Below are 18,574 nucleotides of genomic sequence, written 5' to 3' on the forward strand. Positions count from 1 at the left end.
TGAAAACTCAAAAATGTTGGACACACTAATAGGAGATACCGTATGTGCAAGACTCCATTTGTATATTTAAAACTTAAATACAGTGCCACTTTCTTGTTTCTTGGGGCTTCAATAATTTATATGTAGTTGGTTAAGTTATTGAATGAGAAATTTGACTGATACTAACCTAGGATCTGTTTTATGACAACACTTCAGTTAATAATAATTAATTGAGGGGTGCCTGGGTGGCTCAGTCGGTTAAGCATCTGACTACCACTTGGGTCATGATCTCTGAATTCGTGGGTTTGAGCCTGGCCTCGGGCTCTGTGCTAACAACTTAGAACCTGGAGCCTGCTTCAGATTCTCTGTCTCCCTCTCTCTGCTCCTACCCTGCTCGCGCTCTGTCTCTCTCTCTCTCTCAAAAATAAATAAACATTAAAATAATTTTTTTGAATAATTAATTGAGCCTCACTATGTGCCAGACACTGTGTCTAAGGCTTGGTATCACTTATTTAATGTACTATTCACAAAGTCCCTATAAGGTGAATCTATTTCATTTTTAGGTCTTTACAAATCTAATATTATAGAGCATACCGGCCAAAGATTTGGCTTAGTCACAGTTACATTACTATTTTGTTTATACTGAGATTTAATTATATTCTTTAATTTGTCTTGTTTAAAAATTTAATCTAAAATTTGAACTCTAGTTGTGTATAAAAAATATACTTGGAGCTGCATAGATTTATAAAAGGAAGAATCTGGGATTTCTAGGAAGTAAAATGCTTAAAAGAGATGTTCATCTTTTAAGTTTTAGGTGAATTTGTTTTACTATTATAATTTAGGATTTATTCTATGGCACTAATATAGCACCTTTAAAAACAGTTAATTTGCATTTTAACAGAGAAAAAGACATTGTAATAGGTGATGTCTTCAGAAGCAAGGCTAGGCATTATCTCTATAATAAAGCATTGCTGTAATTTGACATGAGAAATATGTGTGTTTTAAGAAGAAGCCAATCTAAGAAGTACCTAGTCATTTTTTTTAACTTTAGAAAGAAAAATTTAGTGAAGAGCATAGCAAATAAAAGCCAATTTTGACTTTATGTGACAGAAGCAGAAAACCTTTTTAAATGCTTTTTCACTTTTACATGTATTTCTAAGATGATCTGGTGAAAAATAATTTTACACTTTAGTACTTAAATAAATTTTATCTTCGTTTTCAGGCTTTCCCTGCCCACAGCCACTCTCCAGGTGCCTTTTACATTCACCTTACTCTCTGCAACACCGTGGATAAAGCTGCTGTGGAAATGAATAGGGCACATATTGGCAATGGGAAGCTGGCTTGTGGAAAGGAGCAAAGACATGAGAGATAATGTTTATTAGGTGAGCACAGTGTCTTGATTACTGAGCAGAAGAGTTGGCATTTTATTCCATAGGCAACAAGGAACAATTTCTAAAGACTAGAATAATGTTATACTCAGAAATATCAGTATTTAGCTTTTTGAATGTAGCAATTATCTTAAGTGTTAGACATTTAAGTCTAGACTAGACTGGTATCTTTTCTCACTTCTGAACCTACATCACCTCTCAAAACTTTAATTATAAATAAAAAGCCAACTGAGATAAATATAGGAACATCACGAATTTAGAATTCTTTTTCTAAGTACCTGAAATTTGTCCATGAGATACATTTCACCTAAACTTGCAAACCATTCTACCTACAGTAATTTAAGAATCATAATACTGATGTTCTTTGAAGACTTCTTCCTGGGGATTATTGAACAGGAAAATCAACTGTGTCTAGCTAGTCATTAATTATCAGGTGACATCCAGTACCTCTATTGTCATCGTTAAATATACAAAGAAAGCCTAATAATAGTTGAGTAGCAACTTACTTTAGTTATGATATAAGCCTTAAATTACAGAGTTCCATCCTGTGTGATTCCCTTCAGGAGAAGTTGAAAAGATAAATGAAAATCTGTTTCTTTTTATTTCAGTTAAGTTGACCCTAAACAAAGTAAAACTAGAGCAGCATCTTACGGGTCATAAACATAGAAGTTATAAACACATGGATAATGTCTATTACATGATTTCTGTTGAAATATCAGTAGAAATAAAAGGTATTTTAAAAAAACATGTTTCTATAATTTTTGCCAAATACATAGAAGTTATTTTTTGCACAAAATAAATATATGTTAGGAATCTCAGTATATTTAGTTTGGTCTTATTTCAGAATTATTTTTTATTGTACACTTCCCCTTTCCCCAGTATTATTTAAGATTTCTAAGGATTTAAAAAAGTCCATAGTTACCAAAACCATATGTAGTCTTCACCATAAAATGGAGATTGTTTTCCTCAATATCATTTTATAATGATTTATAGAAGTTAATTTTAATTATCATGAATCATTCTTCTATTTTATTTTTCCTTAAATGCTTGTTTTCTTCATCCATTTCAGTTTTTGCCTACTGGTGTAAGAATTTTATCAATTCATGAACTAGGGTTTCAAAATTGGCTTTGTAGCAAGGAGTATATTTTCATTTCTTTTCAAGACAGCACATTTTCTGCTGTTATTTATGTCATAAGGTTTGTGTGGCTTAATTCTGACGGTTTCTTAGCAGTAGAGTAAGCTCAAAGCTGCCGTTCGCTTTTTCATTTTTAAAATGGTACTTAGAATTTGGACAAATGGCAATAAATTACCAGGGAGTTGGCTTATATTTTCATCTAATGATGTCCTAAAGATTATAATAAAATAAGACATTTATATAGAGTCAAACAATTATTTTGACAATATTTATTGCTTGAGGGAACCAGTAAAAGTAAAAGCTCATTCCAGAAAATGTAGTTAATAAATTAGGAAAATGTGATATAAATCATATAAAGATGATTCAAGAAGTAGATTATAAGTAATAGCTGTTTTCTTTCAATGTTACTTTGTTTCTTCTTCACTACACAAAGGCTGTATTTATTTATCTATGAGTTCCCAGCATAGTATCTAGAACACAGTAGACATTTGTTAAATATTTGTCAAAGTATAAATAAATGAATGGAAATAGACCTGAGCCTAATATTGTTTTTAAATTCCCATCATATGAACAAGGCTTGCTCCAAGTTGCAATTTAGTGCCTTGATTAAGCAAATATATCATTATATAATGTGGCTCACTCTCTCTTCCTCAATGATTTATTATGCAGGTCATTTTTAGAATTAAATACAGATCATTAAAGAAGGCACTTTAGAGAAAATTTTAGTCCATTCTCTTATTTTCTAAATGAGAAAAGAGGTCCAGGAAAGCTAAAAAAACTTTTAAGTGGACTCCAAATTGCACAGCTTGTGGGACAGCCAGGACGGAACCCTGGTCTTCTGGTTTCTAGCCCAGTTTCCTTTAATTACACCATGATAAGTGTCAGTGCCAAGAATTCTAAAATTCTGAGAGCTGGATTTCAATCTTATTTATTATAGTGTTGCTTAAGACAAATTAATATACTTCCTTGAACATTACTTTCCTCATTTAGAAAAAAGAGAGAGTAGATTTCAACAGACTTTGGAGTGGGTTATGTAACTCAATGACATACTAGTTCATTGCATACGTTATTATTGTTTATTGCTCTAAGTTACTTATTGGCATTTGATTGTTTATTTCAATATGCTTGTTATAGACTATTTTATTTATTTAATGTTCAACCTTTTAGGAATACTGAAAAACTATCAAGGCATATTCTTACCTTTTATGTATAATCAAAACATTTGGCTACAGGCTGTTGTCAGTAATTTGAGATACTAGTGATGAAAGACTATATTGTGTTCATAAAGACATTTAAAAACTCATTGTGCCTTCCTCCAGGATTGTAGTTAAGGCATGGACTTAGAGATGTAAGTATAAGTTACGAAAACTGGATTTATTCATTTATTCAGGTGCTTAGACTTGTAGATGACTTTTCAAAGAATTTCCTTAAGCCACCTCATTTTATACTACTCTTTAAAGCTGCTCCTCTGTAGTCATTAATGAAAGAATATGATTATATAATTAGACATCATCAGCTGTGATAGGGATTATTTTAGGCTCACACTGTATTACATCCACATTTTTGGATGTAGATACTGGACATAATTATAGGGTAACATAACATTATATTTATCCATGACTTCAAGTGAAAAATCATCCCTCACTAATGTAAACATTATAGTTCAGTAAGATTTGATGTCTAACCAAATTCATAGTTATAACTAGACTTAATCCATGGATGTTAAATGATGCTCATTAATGTGAAAAAGAAATTATTTTATTTAAGAAGTCCCCTCACATTTATTGTTAACCAGGGAAATAGAAATTTCAGGAATGAATAAAATTTTAGTGTTTGTGGGTGTGGATGTTAGTTCTGTAATGTATTTTAGTAATTATAATAAAAGATCTCAGTGAAACCAGTCTATTTGTTGTAAAGATGTGAGATGTCCATTCAAAACAACTTATTAGTGGGGGCAGCTGGCAAATGTTTGGGTTGAAATGCACAAGTAAACTTACAGACTTCCCATAGTTACAGGAAGAAACCTTTAGAAAATAAAACGTATTTATTGTAGTCTCCACTACTTCTTCAAATTTAGAACCAATGCTTTATTCCTTTTTGATTCTTCATGACTGGTATTTTATTTTTAAAGCCATTTTCCCAAAGCTAGTTGTTTTCCTACTATGAACTTCTTCCTCTATAATCTCCCCATAGAATATATTGTGTTCATAAGGACATTTAAAATATATATAATATAATAAATATGTATATATATATATATACACATAATATAAATATATGGAATAATGTAATATTAATATAATACATAAAACATAATTTAAGTCATTAGTTTGTTCATTTGTTTATTAACTTTAAGCTGAGGGAAACTTTTGCCTGAAGAGCTTTGTCTACCTTGGTTTGTTGTTAATAGGAATCAGACTTCCCTACACAATGTGGAATAAATGCTTTGAGTGAGAGGAGCTCAACTGTGTCTGTAGTCCTCAGGCGCGTTTCAGTGCCAGGATGTATTCAGCCAATAAAATGCTTATACTTACTTTGTGGAGTGCTATGTGCTTTGGAAGTGTTTCCATCCCAAGCATTTAACTAGCAGTGATAAGACCATGGAAACTTTTAGTTACACCAACCTCCACTCCCTCTCCCTCTCCCTCCTCTTAGTGAGCAGACCAGCTTTTCAGTGCCAAATTTACAGGTTTGCAGTGTCCCTACTGAACTAAAAAGATACTCATAACATATACAATGCTTCTTTTGTTTATTCACCTCAACTATTTATTATCATGAGAAAAAAAAAGTCTAACTGCATCAATGGGAAAATATGTCAAATATGTAGAACACTTGTTTGGGAATCTAGTGATACATATACACTTAGAAATGCTGCCCATTTATTTAGATACCACACGATCAGGTTATACCTACATTTATTTGTGCTTTAGATTCATACTGGAAATTTTCAAATGTGTATTTATCAGATCTTCTTTGTCGCATCTTAAATAGTCTGGCACCACGGTTACTGAGGTGGGATAATTCTTCCAACATGATGTCTTTGGGGATGCTGACTTTTTTGCCCAGGTGCATGCCATCTACATCTGTAAAACAACATTCATGTGTATGAAAACCCCAAGGTAAGCATTTGTAAGTGCTTTGCTAAATTCCATAATTTATTGCCTGCTATGTAGTGGCTTAAATAAAGACTCTTTATTCAAATTGCTTTAGGTTGAATCCTGGCTCCCTTATTTTCTAACTGTATGATTATGGATATGTTACTTATTTTTCTAAGCCTTGGTCTCCTCATCTGTAAAGGAGGGCTAATGGTAATAATACCCACTGAATAGGGTTGATAGGATTAAGTAAAATGCTTCATATAAATCACTTAGCAATGGTAACTGGCACATAGAAAGAATGACTGAAAGTTAGCTAATAACACTGTTATTATTTAGTGTTTCCAAATTTAATGAGTTTTCAAACAGCACTGCTTATAGTTGTTTTAATAAGTTTTACTTGGCACTCCACATTTTTATGTGTTGGTTTGAATTATCCCTATCACTAGAAGGCCTACCCTTCCACTCATGCCATCCATTTCCCCATCACTGTCAAAATACCATTCATTCTGCAGCCACCACCAAGGAGCCTAGTATAAAGTAGGCAGGTGGTATTGAGTGAAGAATCCTTCCCAACCCAGCTTAAGTGCTATTTATGTGAATTTCTTCACTAAAATCTGTGTTCATAATTATTCATGCCTTTTCTGTATTCCCATCACACTGAATCACAATTACTTGATTCCATTTTACTGATTTAATAGTTTGCAATTTTTGTTTTGTTTTGTTTTAATCTTTGTGTCTTCCATGCCTTAAATATGGGAGATGTCCAGTAAATGCCTGTTATTTTTTATTTCTAGTACTGGATTTTTTTAAAACTCAAAAGAGATCAAACTTTTCTCTCTACTTTCTCCTTTAATCAAGAATATATTTCTGTGTCACGCACAGAATACTCTTGCCACTGTACACTGGGCCAGGAAGTGTACAGGAAGAAAAACTGGGCCACTAGTAAAATAAATAATTATGCTGATTGATTGGGATGACATTCTTTGACAATGGGACAAATTAACCTTAGTAGTTGGGCTTTTGGTGGTATTTAAGGATGAAACAACAGAATTACTTAAATTTTCTCCTTATTTTACTTTGGAAAAAAAATCAGTTTGTTTACATATTTTGATGTTACATGAAGAAGAGTTCCACTAATCATAAAACTAATAATATAAAGACTTCTGTTTCTGAGAAAGTGGATATACTTTCCCTATACCTCTGCTAAATACAACTAAAAATCCTGAACATTATGTATAAAACAAACATGAGATGACTCTGAAAGATGGGGAGAAGAAGGCAACTAGCTAGGGACCTCACAACTCAAGGAACAACATGGTGGTGAATTCTCTGAGTTTTCTTTTAGCTACAAAATCCCAGACTTGGAGCTAAGATGCTAGCAAGCCAGACAGACCAAGTGCAGACAAAAAAAAAAAAAAAAAGCCCTAATAAAAGACTGTTATTGGCAAAAAGACCAGGAAAGGAGCAGCCTAGAAAAAAGAAAACTTTTAGACGATAGCCATTCTACCTCAGCAAAATACCAAAGAAAAAACTTTGGTCCTACCCACATCAAAAAAATCTAAGTGGGGAGCCTAGAATTTTACCCTTCTGAGGCTGTAAAAAGGTGCCACAATACTCCCACTGGGGTGTTGTCAGAGAAGCCAGGGAAGAAACTGGGACTTTCATTATTATTGGCCAGTAACAACCTTCCCTCCCTGCAGTGTTAGTGGAGACCATGTGGGGATTTCAAATGACCACTCCCCCCCGGCAGTAACAAAGAGTTCTTCCCCTCAAGTTTCAATGGAGGACAAGCAGGAAACCTGTATTACTACTTCCACCTGACGGTGATGAGGTGGCGCTCTCCTTTCCCGCTGAAGCAGTGTTAGACTAAGATAAATGAAAAAGAAGGCTTAAATAAGAGCAAGGGTCTTAGAACATAAAACGAAATTTTCTAAGTTCAAATAAAAAAAATCTCTTATCATACGAAGAACCAGGAAGATCTCAAACCAAATGAAAAAAAGACAGATGCCAACATGAGACGACTGAGATGTTAAGATTACACAACAAAGATTTTAAAGCAGCCATGATTAAAATGCTTCAAAGAGCAATTACAAAGCTCTTAGAAACAAATGAAAAAATAGAAAGCTTCAGCAAAGAAATAAAAAGTCATGGCAGCAAAATAAAAGATGTAAAGAACCAAATGGAAACTTCAGAACTGAAAATATAATAACCAAAGTAAAAGTTCAGTGGATGGAATCAGTAACAGAATGGAGGGGAGAATGGAAAAAAAAAGTCTGTGAACTGGGAGGTAGAATAATGTAAATCACCCAATAAGAACAACAGAGAAAAAAAAATAGACTAAAAAAGAAAACAAAGAAAGCCTTAGGTATTAATTGGGCTAGAACAGAAGATACAGCATTTGTATCATTGAAGTCCCAGGAGAGGAGAAGGAAGTAGGGCTGGAAAAGTGCCCAAAGAAATAATGGTTAAAAATTCCCCAAAGCAGGCAAGAGACATAAATCTACAGGTTCAAGAAGCTAAGAGAATCCTATACAAGATAAATTTATAGAACTTCACAACATTATGTAATCTTCTAAAAACTAAAGCAGCCAGGAAAAATGACAACTTACCTTTAAGGAGGAAAAAAAGGAGAATGACAATGAATTTCTCACCAGAAACCATTGAAACCAAAAGGAAGTAGCACAAAGGTACTGAAAGAAAAAGTTGTCAACCCAGAATCTGATACCCAGTTAAAATATCCTTCAGAAATAAAGGAGAAATTGAGACATCTTCAGAAGAGGGGAAACTAGGAGAATTTGTTTCCTGGAGTCCTATCCTAAACAATGGTTCAGGCAGCTCTACCAAAATACAAGACTAGTGGTTTCTAAACAACAAATTTATTTCTCACAGTTCTAGAGGCTGGAAGTCTGGTGAAAGCCCCCTTCTGGGTTACACACTGATTATTTCTTGCTGTGTTCTTACATGGTGGAAGGGACAAAGTAGCTCTCTTGTACTTCTTTTATAAGGGCATTAACCTCATTCATGAGGACCCCACTGCATAACCTAATCACCATCATGTAATACCATCACAGGGGCATTAGGATTTCAGTATATGAATTTGTGGGGGACCCAAACATTCAGACCATTGCAAGAAGCTAAGGAAAGTTCTTTAAACAGAAGGGAAACAATAAAAGATGGAGCAAAGAATACAGTAAGCAACATAAGAATAAGAATGCAATAAGCTTCCCTTCTCCTCTTGAGTCTTCCAAATTATGCTTGATATTAGAAGCAAAAACTATAAAAGTCTCTGATATAACTATAAATGTATGCATAAGAACAAGTTAAGACAATTATATTATAAACAGAGGAGGATAAAGGGACATGAAAGTAAGTAAAGTTTTCATACTTGAACTGATAAAGTAACAACATCAGTAGACTTTGAAAAGTTAGGCATATGTAATGTAATTCTTAGTGCAACTACTAAAAAAGCTATTACAGATAGACTTGAAATCACAAAGATAAATAGAAATGGAAATATTAAAAAATGTTTAAGTATTCCATATAAAAATAGGAAAAACAAAGCAGAAATGAAAAACAGAGGCAACAAAAAATAAAATGATAGAGTTAAGCTCTAACACATCAATAATCACATCAAATATAAATGCTCTAAATATACCAAAGGACAAGACTGGTAGATTGAATTAAAAAATATGACCAGACTATATGATGTCTACAAAAAACTCACTTCAAATAAGTGAGTTGAAACTACAGGTAAATTGAAAGTAACAGGGTAGAAAAATATATATCAAGATCAAATATTAATCAATGGAAATCAGGAGTGGTCATATTAATATCAAATAAACTGAACTTCAGAGCAAAGACAATTACCAGAGACAGAGAAGGCATTATATAATGATTAAAGTATCAATCCACCAAGATGACCTAGAAATTCTAAATGTGTATGCACCAAACAGCAGCAACAACAACAAAAAGAACTAAAGAAGTGAAAGGAGAAATAGACAAATCCGTAATTATAGTTGGAGACTTCAACATCCCTCTCTTAACAGGATGGAGCAACAGACAGAAAATCAGCAAGGATATAAAACAACTCAATAATACCATTAACCAGGAAGGTCTAACTGACACTTATAGAATATTTTACTGAACGACAGAAAGCATGTTCTTTTCAAGTGCCCATGGAACATATACCAAGGTAGACCATACCTTGGGCCATTAAACAAACCTCAACAAATGTAAAAGAGTAAAATTGTACAGAGCATGATCTCTGATTACAATGGAATCACACCAGAAATCTGTTACAGAAAGATAATAGGAAAATTTCCAAACATTTGTAAAGTAAACAACATACTTTTAAATAATCTATGTGTCAAAGGGGAAGTCTCAAGGGAAATAAAAAATTCACAGACCTGAATGAAAATAAAAATAGAGTATGGCAAAATTTATGGGACACAGATAATGCAGTGCAGAGAGGGACATTTATAGTACTAAATGCATACATTAAAAAAAGTCTCAAATGAATAACCTAAACTTCCACCTCAAAAACCTAGAAAAAGAAGAGCAAAATAAACCCAAAGCAAGCAGAAGGAAACAAATCATAAAGATAACAGCAGAAATTAAAAACCTGTTAAGCATGGAGTTGGCTTTTGAAAGATCAATAAAATTGACAAATCTCTAGCTAGACTGACACAGACAAAAAAATAAAAGACACAAACTACCAATGTTAGGAACAAAACAAGGGATATCACTACAGACACCTCAGATAGCAAATGGATATTAAGAGAACACTATGAAAAACTTTATACATAAATTCACATGTATTTGAAAACTTAAAAAAATTCACCAATTTCTGAAAAGCACAAAGTATCCCATCTCACTCAATATGAAGTAGATAATCTCATTAATCCTATAACTATAAGGCAGCCAAATTTATAATTTTTAAATCTCCAAAAAAAAGAAATCTTCAGAACTAGATAATTTCACTGGAGAATTCTACCAAACATTTAAAGAATTAACACCCTATGCTACATAATCTCTATCTGGAAATAGAAGATGAGAGAACAGTTCCCAATTCATTATTAAGCTAATATTACCCCCATACCAAAACCAAAGACAACACATAAAAAAGAAAGCTAAAGACCAATTTTCCTCATGCATATAGAAGCAAAAATCCTTAACAAAATATTAGTAATTAGAATTAATATATAAAAAGAATTCTATGCTATGAATAAGTGTGATTTATTTCATGGATACTGGCTGGTTCAATATTCAAAAATCAATGCATTCCATCATATTAACATGCTAAAGAAGAAAAATCACACGACCATAACTTTGGGATCTAGGGCTCGGCAAAACACTGTTAAACTTGATGACACAGGTACAATTCATTAAAGGAAAATTTGATAAATTGGACTTCATCAAAGTTAAAAATTTGTACTCTGAGAAAGATTGTTATGAGGATGAAAAGACAAGCTACAGAGTGGGATACAGTATTTGCAAAACACCTATTTGACAACAAGTTAGAATATATAAAGAACTCTCAAAACTTGCCAGTAAAATGCAAACAATCCAATTAGAACATGGGCAAAAGACATGAAGAGACATTTCACCAAAGAGGATGTACACATAGCAAATAAGCATACAAAAAGATGTGCAACTTCATTAGTCAATGCAAATTAAGGAAATTCAAATTAAGACCACAATGATATGTCACTACCAGAATGGCTGAAATGAAAAATAGTGATAGTTCCTAATTCTGGGGAGGGTATGGAAAAACTGGATCATTCATATATTCTTATTGGAAATGTAGAATGGTATAGCCACTGTAGAAAGTAATTTAGTAATATCTGTTAAAAAATGAACATAGAACTAACAGTAATAATGGGCATTTATCCCAGTGAAATGAAAGCTCATGTTCACACAAAAACCTATGTACAAATGTTCATAGTAGCCAAATTCTTAATTCAAAACAAAATGGAAACAATCCAGATGCACCTCAATGGGTAAATGGTTAAAAACACTGCAGTCCATTCATACCATGGTACTCAGCAATAAAAAGAAACAAACTATTGAAACATACATAACTGTAGAAAATTATAGTAAGTGAAAAAAGCCAATCTTCAAAGGTTACATACTGTATATACACATATGGTGTCTATATAATTTATATAGTATTCTTGAAATGAAAAAATAGAGAGAAAAAAGGAGTAGATTAGTGATTGGTCAGAGTCTCTTATCTGTATTAATGACAATATTCTGGTTGTGACAGTGTATTATAGCTTTGCAAGTTGTTACCTTGGGAGAAATTGAGAAAAGGTACATGATGGGAGAACTTTGTATATTTGCATATGAACTACAATTTTCTCAAAAAAAAAAAAAAGAAAAAGGAAAAAAAGAAAGCTACCAAGATATGAAAAGACATGAATAATCCTTAAGTAAAAATTGCTGTAAAGTCTGTAAAAGCTACACACTGTCTGATTCCAACTATATGACATTCTGGAAAGGGCAGAGCTTCAGAAGACAGGAAGAACAGAGCAAAGTAAATGATGGTGTTTTATAACAGTTTCCTAGGATTTGTTTGCCAGCCCTGCTGAGTTCTACAGGGAATATTCACCTTCATTTATTTACAAGTGTTTGGAATCTTTGTTACTGTGTGCTTGGAACATGGAAAGAGAAGCCGGGTTAATTTTCAGTGTATTTTTCAGTATACATATACATATATATATGCATATTATATACTGAATATATATATTCACTCATATATATTCAATATATTCTAGAGGGAGTGACAGGGTGGGCTGTTTCAACTTTTTGTTTCTATAATCAAAACAGCAATTCCCTTTAGATCACAAAAGACAAAAGAAACAGGATTGCTTATACTAACATAGTGCAATCACTATGGGAGGGGGGAATTGCCTTTAAATGTTTCTCAAAACAATTTAATTAGCAATGAGAGAGACAGAGAGAGAATGAAATAATAACACAAAAAATTGAAATCCACAGATTTTTTTCCATTAACCTTTTCCAGAAATACATACTCCACATGATATAATTATATATTCCAAATAATGTTTTTAAACAAATTTCGGTTTTTCTGAAAAAACTTTCAATGGGACATTTTCAGGAAATGAAAAATGCTCCAAGGCAGGCAGCCATTAGAAAATGCAGAGATGACAATCTTAATAGTAATGGAATCTTTCTCCTTACAATTAAGACCACAAGGCTTTTCCATAAAGAAACCAAAACAGAAATGCAACTTTTTTCTTCCTCCTCATTTCTGTTACTGATTTGTGTCATTACAAACAGTTAAATGAAAATAGAGGTGTTAAGATAAAGGACTGACATATTATTATTGCCTTCTGTACCTTCTAAAATTTCAATCTACGGCATAAGTCTAATTTTGTGACTCCAGACGCAAATTTGAGAAAATGTTTTTTATCTTATTTCCCTTTTCCTAATGGCCCCTAATATTAGCTGATACCACCAACCTTTCTGAAATAGCCACAAATTAGATTCCATCCTGCTGGCCTCTGTATTTGATGGTAGTCTTCTAGGGTGGGTTTGACAGGAGTTGATCCGCTTTGTGATTGATTCAGAAGCAAGTATGTGACCTGACTCAGGCCAATGAGAGTGAATATCAGGACTTGTCTCTGTAAATATGCCAAAGATGCTTTCTGTATCCTGCTGCATGAAAACATGGAAGTATATCATCCAGGAAACTTTTGGCAGGTACATGGTAGAGTATTGAGCCAGGCTTGGGATGAAGCTTATCCCAAGGAAATCAAAACAAAGAGAAACAGGAGAATCCTTGGTGGCATACTTGAGTTGCTAGATGAAGAAGCCCTACCAGATCACCTCTGAACTTTTCAGATATGTGAGCCATAAATTACCTTTATTGTTTAAGCTAGTTGGCTTCTGACTAAGAACCTGCTGGTGTAGTTATTCTCTCTAGATTTTCATCTCACTGATGTAGGTCCAAAAAGTATATTAGGATTGGGGTCATAAGGATGAGTGAGGAAGGCCAGCCAGAGAGCCCAGAAGTGGGGGCCTCAAAGAGGAAAGAGAGCAGAGAGCAGAGCTATAACAAAAATGGATATACCCTGGCCACAGACTCATCTGGTTTCTAAAAGGATTCACTCCTTTTTAGCAAAGCACTAGAACCATCATTCAAGCTGCTACAAGGAATAGATGTTCAGTAAGAGCCACGAGGAACTTTCAGGGTCAGGGTGTACAAAGAAATAACCAGCTGATACAGTCTGTTATTACTAGCAAATTTATACCACGAGAGAGGGGAAGTAAGAGACAAAAAGGAAAAAGGAGGAGAAGGCACACAAAATAATAGCCGAACCTCTTATTCTTCATGCTCCATTCCACTTCCTCTAAGTCTACATTTTCTCCCTTTGAGAACCCATCTGTGACTTTGAGTGACCATCTGACAATATTAAGGATCTCTGGAGCCAGAAGTACTAGGTGATAAGTCAGTGCTACAGCAAGCTTGTATGTGGCTCAGAAGAATCAAATGATAAACTTTCAAGAATTCTGTGAGCCAGTAGTTAACTTCAACGAACACAACCATATTAAAATTTATATAAATAGTATTTAGATAAAGTATATTTAAAACAAAGCAATAGATACTCAAAAAGTATTACTTTCTGCCTTTGTCTTTTATTGCTTTTTGCTATTATCTGTGCTCCTGATGTTATTTATATCTATTTGTATGTGAATAGTGGAAATACTATATAATGTATTACTGCACATCTTTTTCTAATTCTGCATTCAGTGTCTTCTTGATGGTAGCTTGAAATTGGCCGTTGTGGGAATATTTATACCATAGAAATTGGCAAACTCTACAAACCAAGGCATTCTACCCCCTAAAGAACCAGTTTTTAAATATTTACTAACAAAGACCTAGATAAAGGAATATGTTAAGTCAACACATTCTGCATAAAGAAACAAACAATGAAAGGCACATCTAAATTCTCCAAGGTTTTCTTCCCTTCCCTTCCAATAGCTAAATTTATTAGGTAAATGGAGCAGGAGTTCCAGACCATCTGTGAGTTGGGGAATCTAATATATGAACACTTTCATTACTGAAACTTTCAGAGTGAAGAATACTGTCAACTGAGCACATAGAATTCAAGTTCAGCTGTTCTCTGCCCTTTATCGCAAACCCGTCTGCAGGGTCTTAACAGTGTGTTTAATCTGGATGCCTGATAAATGATATAACTTGTTCAGGATACATATCTTTGCCCTGATGGATTAGAAGCTTGTCTTTGTGGCATTAGATCATCTATTGAAAATAATATTACTAGGCATACTTTCCTATTGATGTCATTTATAATCATCCAGAATTTTCCCTTTATTCTTTAAAGATTTTATAGGATTTGGAATATAGTATTTTGCTACTATTTCAATTATTTATGAATAGTTGATTATTTAATTATAATTTGATATAGATACATAACTGGAGGGTCTTCACCATAATCAAATTAATTTCCACAAAAATCCTACAAGTTTTAATCTGCTAGAAATATTAAATAATTGTTACTAATATTCTTCCTCAGTAGTGTCCTCAAATGTAAAATATTTTGTGGTTAAATTAAGATCCAAAATCTTACATTAAAAAGTTCAAATATTTTGGGGCACCTGGGTGGTTCAGTTATGCATCTGACTCTTGATTTCAGCTCTAGTCATGATCTCACTGTTCCTGGGATTGAGCCCCAAATTGAGCTCTGTGCTGACAGTGCAGAGCCTGCTAGGGATTCTCTCGCTCTCTTCTTCTCTCTTTGCCCCTCCCCTACTTGCGGGTGCACACGCTCTCTCTCTCTCTCTCTCTCTCAAAATAAACATTTTTTATAAGTTCAAATATTTTGTTTTTGAGTATACTCTCCTACTTTTCATACTGAGGAGCTCCATTACTGTGAGTATTAGAAACCAAATGGAAAATTGCATTTTATTGAGAGAATATGTAATCTTCCAAAACATGAACAGTTCCTTTTTCAAACCTTCTGTCAGTGCATAGTCTTATGAACAAAACTGGACTTCAGTTCCTCCAAAGGGAAACATTCTTTTTTTTCCACATTTATTTCATAGGTTGACATTCTGAAACGTCATCAACAATGATTGATTGCGCACAGGTAGTCCTACATATTTAAGACGAAATTTTGATCATACCAAAAGCTACATATTTAGTTAGACCCATGAATCTAGATCATAGTCTATAAAGATACCACTTATACATAATTGTAGTAAGACAAAAGATCTTTTAAAAATCTACTTCCCCACGATTCCCTGGCAGTTGCCATTCTGGTGGAATAGACAAAAAGAGTGGAGGGAAGTTAATGGAAATTGACTTGCTTTAGGGTGGTCCTATTGATTTACTAAGAAGCCTGAGGCCATATATTTTCTCTGCACTTGTACAGGTCTCTTCTGACTGCTTATAGATGGCCTGTTTTAATTGAATATAGTCCATAAAATATACTTTATTTTAAAATGTAACAACCATATATACATATTACATGAAAGATAATAGTCCAGACTGTGATTTTGAATAATGCTGGAAAAGTCTGCAATTGATAATGTCAGTAATAATTTTCTTTACATTAAAAAGTTGATTTTTAAAACCTCTGAGATTCTTTACTTTCCTATTTTATATCTCTTTGCCTTGATTTGAGTTCTAAGACTATTTTGTAAAGTTTTCAAAAACTTGCCATTAAAATATTATTGTTTAATAACTATAAATTTATAAACATTTAAGAAATGAGATTACCAATGTATTGAATTCTACAATTTGAATTATGCAACCATTTAGGACTGTTTATGAGATGTACTTGTAGAGCATTTTAGAATGAAAAAGACAAGAAGGAAATTCAGATGATAGTATACATATAGTGTGGCTGGATTTATTCACTGTGATTTCAATTTGGGTATTAGCTAAAATTTAGCCTAGCTCTCTGCAGCCACTTCTCTGAAGGGTCTTATTAGAAAATTAAGAACCTATGGCATGCTCAGAAAATCTATGAATTTACAAGATGTTACTGCACACAACTTTTCAAAATAGAACATGCTTTTTTCTTGGAGTTTTGGAATGCTAATGTCAAAATTGAAACCAAAGAAAACTAATAAACTTGTACACTGAAGCATTAGGTTAAAATCTTTTTCTCCCGCATACTTTTTGTATTTTGTCTCTGGTATTTAAGGCCTTCTTGGTGTCCTTATTTTGACACTGATGACTTGGTTAATTACAGTTTAAGATAGGCTGATACAGGAAAAGCTGTGAAGATTTTCACAGTCTTCCATCTGAATTTCTAGATTGTACACTCTGTACTTTTCAAAGTGCCCTTACAATTTATGTCAATATTATCATCGTCTTTGTTATTGGTGGAGAAACTCAAACACACTGATGTTTGACTTTGGCACAAAGTTCAGTAAATTAGAATCATGGAATTTTAGAATTAGATGTATTGGTTGGGGCGTCTGGATGGCTCAGTTGGTTGAGAGTCTGACTCTTGATTTCAGCTCAGGTCATGATCTCAGAGTTGTGGGATCAAGCCCCACATCAGGCTCTGTGCTGACAGACCCTGCTTGGGATTATCTCTCTCCCTTTGTCTCTGACCCCCCCCCCCCGGACTCTCTCTCACTCTCTCTCTCTCAAAATAAATGAATAAAAGCTAAAAGAAAAGAATTAAATGTATCAGCAAATCCAACCTCCTCATGTTCAGATGAGCAATCCAATGGCTAGTCTGGAACCCAGGGCTCCTGGTACCCTATCAACAACAGCACTCCCTTTAGAACCTGGGCTTCCTGTTTTCAGACCACAAAGCTAAACTCTTTTCCTGAAGTCACCAAAACAGTCTGCTCAGTCCTCTTTTGTGTGCCGGGAAAAGCTATTCACCAATCATGAGGGGAAAAATAAAGAACATAAACAGAAAACATACCAAAAAAGCCTTCACGGCACCCCAGTGAAAAAACTGTAGGGTGACTGAAGCAGCCTTCTGAGGCACTGTGGTCTTCCCTGTTTCTGAAGTTCTTCTGAACTGTCTGTTATATCTGTGTGTAAGCCCAGGGCACAGCATATGCGCAGTTCTGCTTATGGCTATTTTAATTACAATTCTTTTCCCACCCCTCCTCCCAATTCTGGTCAGATGCCAGTTATTCTAGAGAGCCTCCCCTTCTTTTATTCTTATTCCCCCTCCTCTTTTCTCTGTCAACTTATTACTCCCTTATTACTCACAACTCATTTCATGCTTCCCTATCTCTCTTTCTCCTCTCCAGTAGTCAAGTCTCAAATGAGTTCCTGAGTGAGAGAAAAACATGATTTATACTGAAGAATATTGACCAATTAGGGATAAACAACACAGGGCTGTTGTCCATGAAACTTTTATAAGCCAAGTTTTCTTTCCCCCACAACTAATTCATGCACAGATAATGGCAAAATATTTTTGTGTTTTTGTCTGTCTTTTAGAATAGCACTTGTTAGATGGCAGCAACATGGCTCTTCATACTCCTGTAAGAAGCACAGAAGTTTTGTATCACAGCAGTAACACAAGACTACTACCACTGTCAACTCTACTCCTTCTAACATTGATGATGATGGTCATGATATAATGATAAGGATGGTCAATGTGAAAGTACACAGCCTTAGTGTCAGGGAATACTCTCTATTAATTATTTGTTGGGAGTGTGGTAGATTTGCTGCTCATGCATAATTTGACACCACAAATGTAATGGATTTATACTGAGTAAAAATTTAGGGCATAATCAGTAGAGGCTGGAAGCTATCTACATTTTTACTTCTTCTATCCAGTTCTATGTATCTTAGTCTACAGGGATAGGATTGCTCATCAATTCTTTGAGGTTGATTCTTCTTCAGATGAAATGAGTACTCTGATATAAAACTCTCCTTATTTGATTCTTACATTTTTCTACTGTTTTAATCTCAAAGGCTCACTAGCTATAGTCTCTCCCAGACAACAAG

General features: G+C 33.9%; 1 protein-coding gene across 2 annotated transcripts in view; it reads right to left on the minus strand.

Annotated features, from left to right (window-relative positions):
- Positions 1 to 18,574, minus strand: part of MYOZ2 (myozenin 2) — a 40,733-nt gene that overhangs the window by 19,227 nt on the left and 2,932 nt on the right. For both annotated transcript variants that reach the window (XM_007087612.3, XM_042982690.1), the window contains exon 3: positions 5,417 to 5,586. In XM_007087612.3, the coding sequence (XP_007087674.1) occupies positions 5,417 to 5,586 (170 nt within the window). The remainder of the gene's footprint in view (positions 1 to 5,416; positions 5,587 to 18,574) is intronic.

Source organism: Panthera tigris, chromosome B1 (assembly GCF_018350195.1).
Source record: "Panthera tigris isolate Pti1 chromosome B1, P.tigris_Pti1_mat1.1, whole genome shotgun sequence".
Taxonomy (NCBI): Eukaryota; Metazoa; Chordata; class Mammalia; order Carnivora; family Felidae; genus Panthera; species Panthera tigris.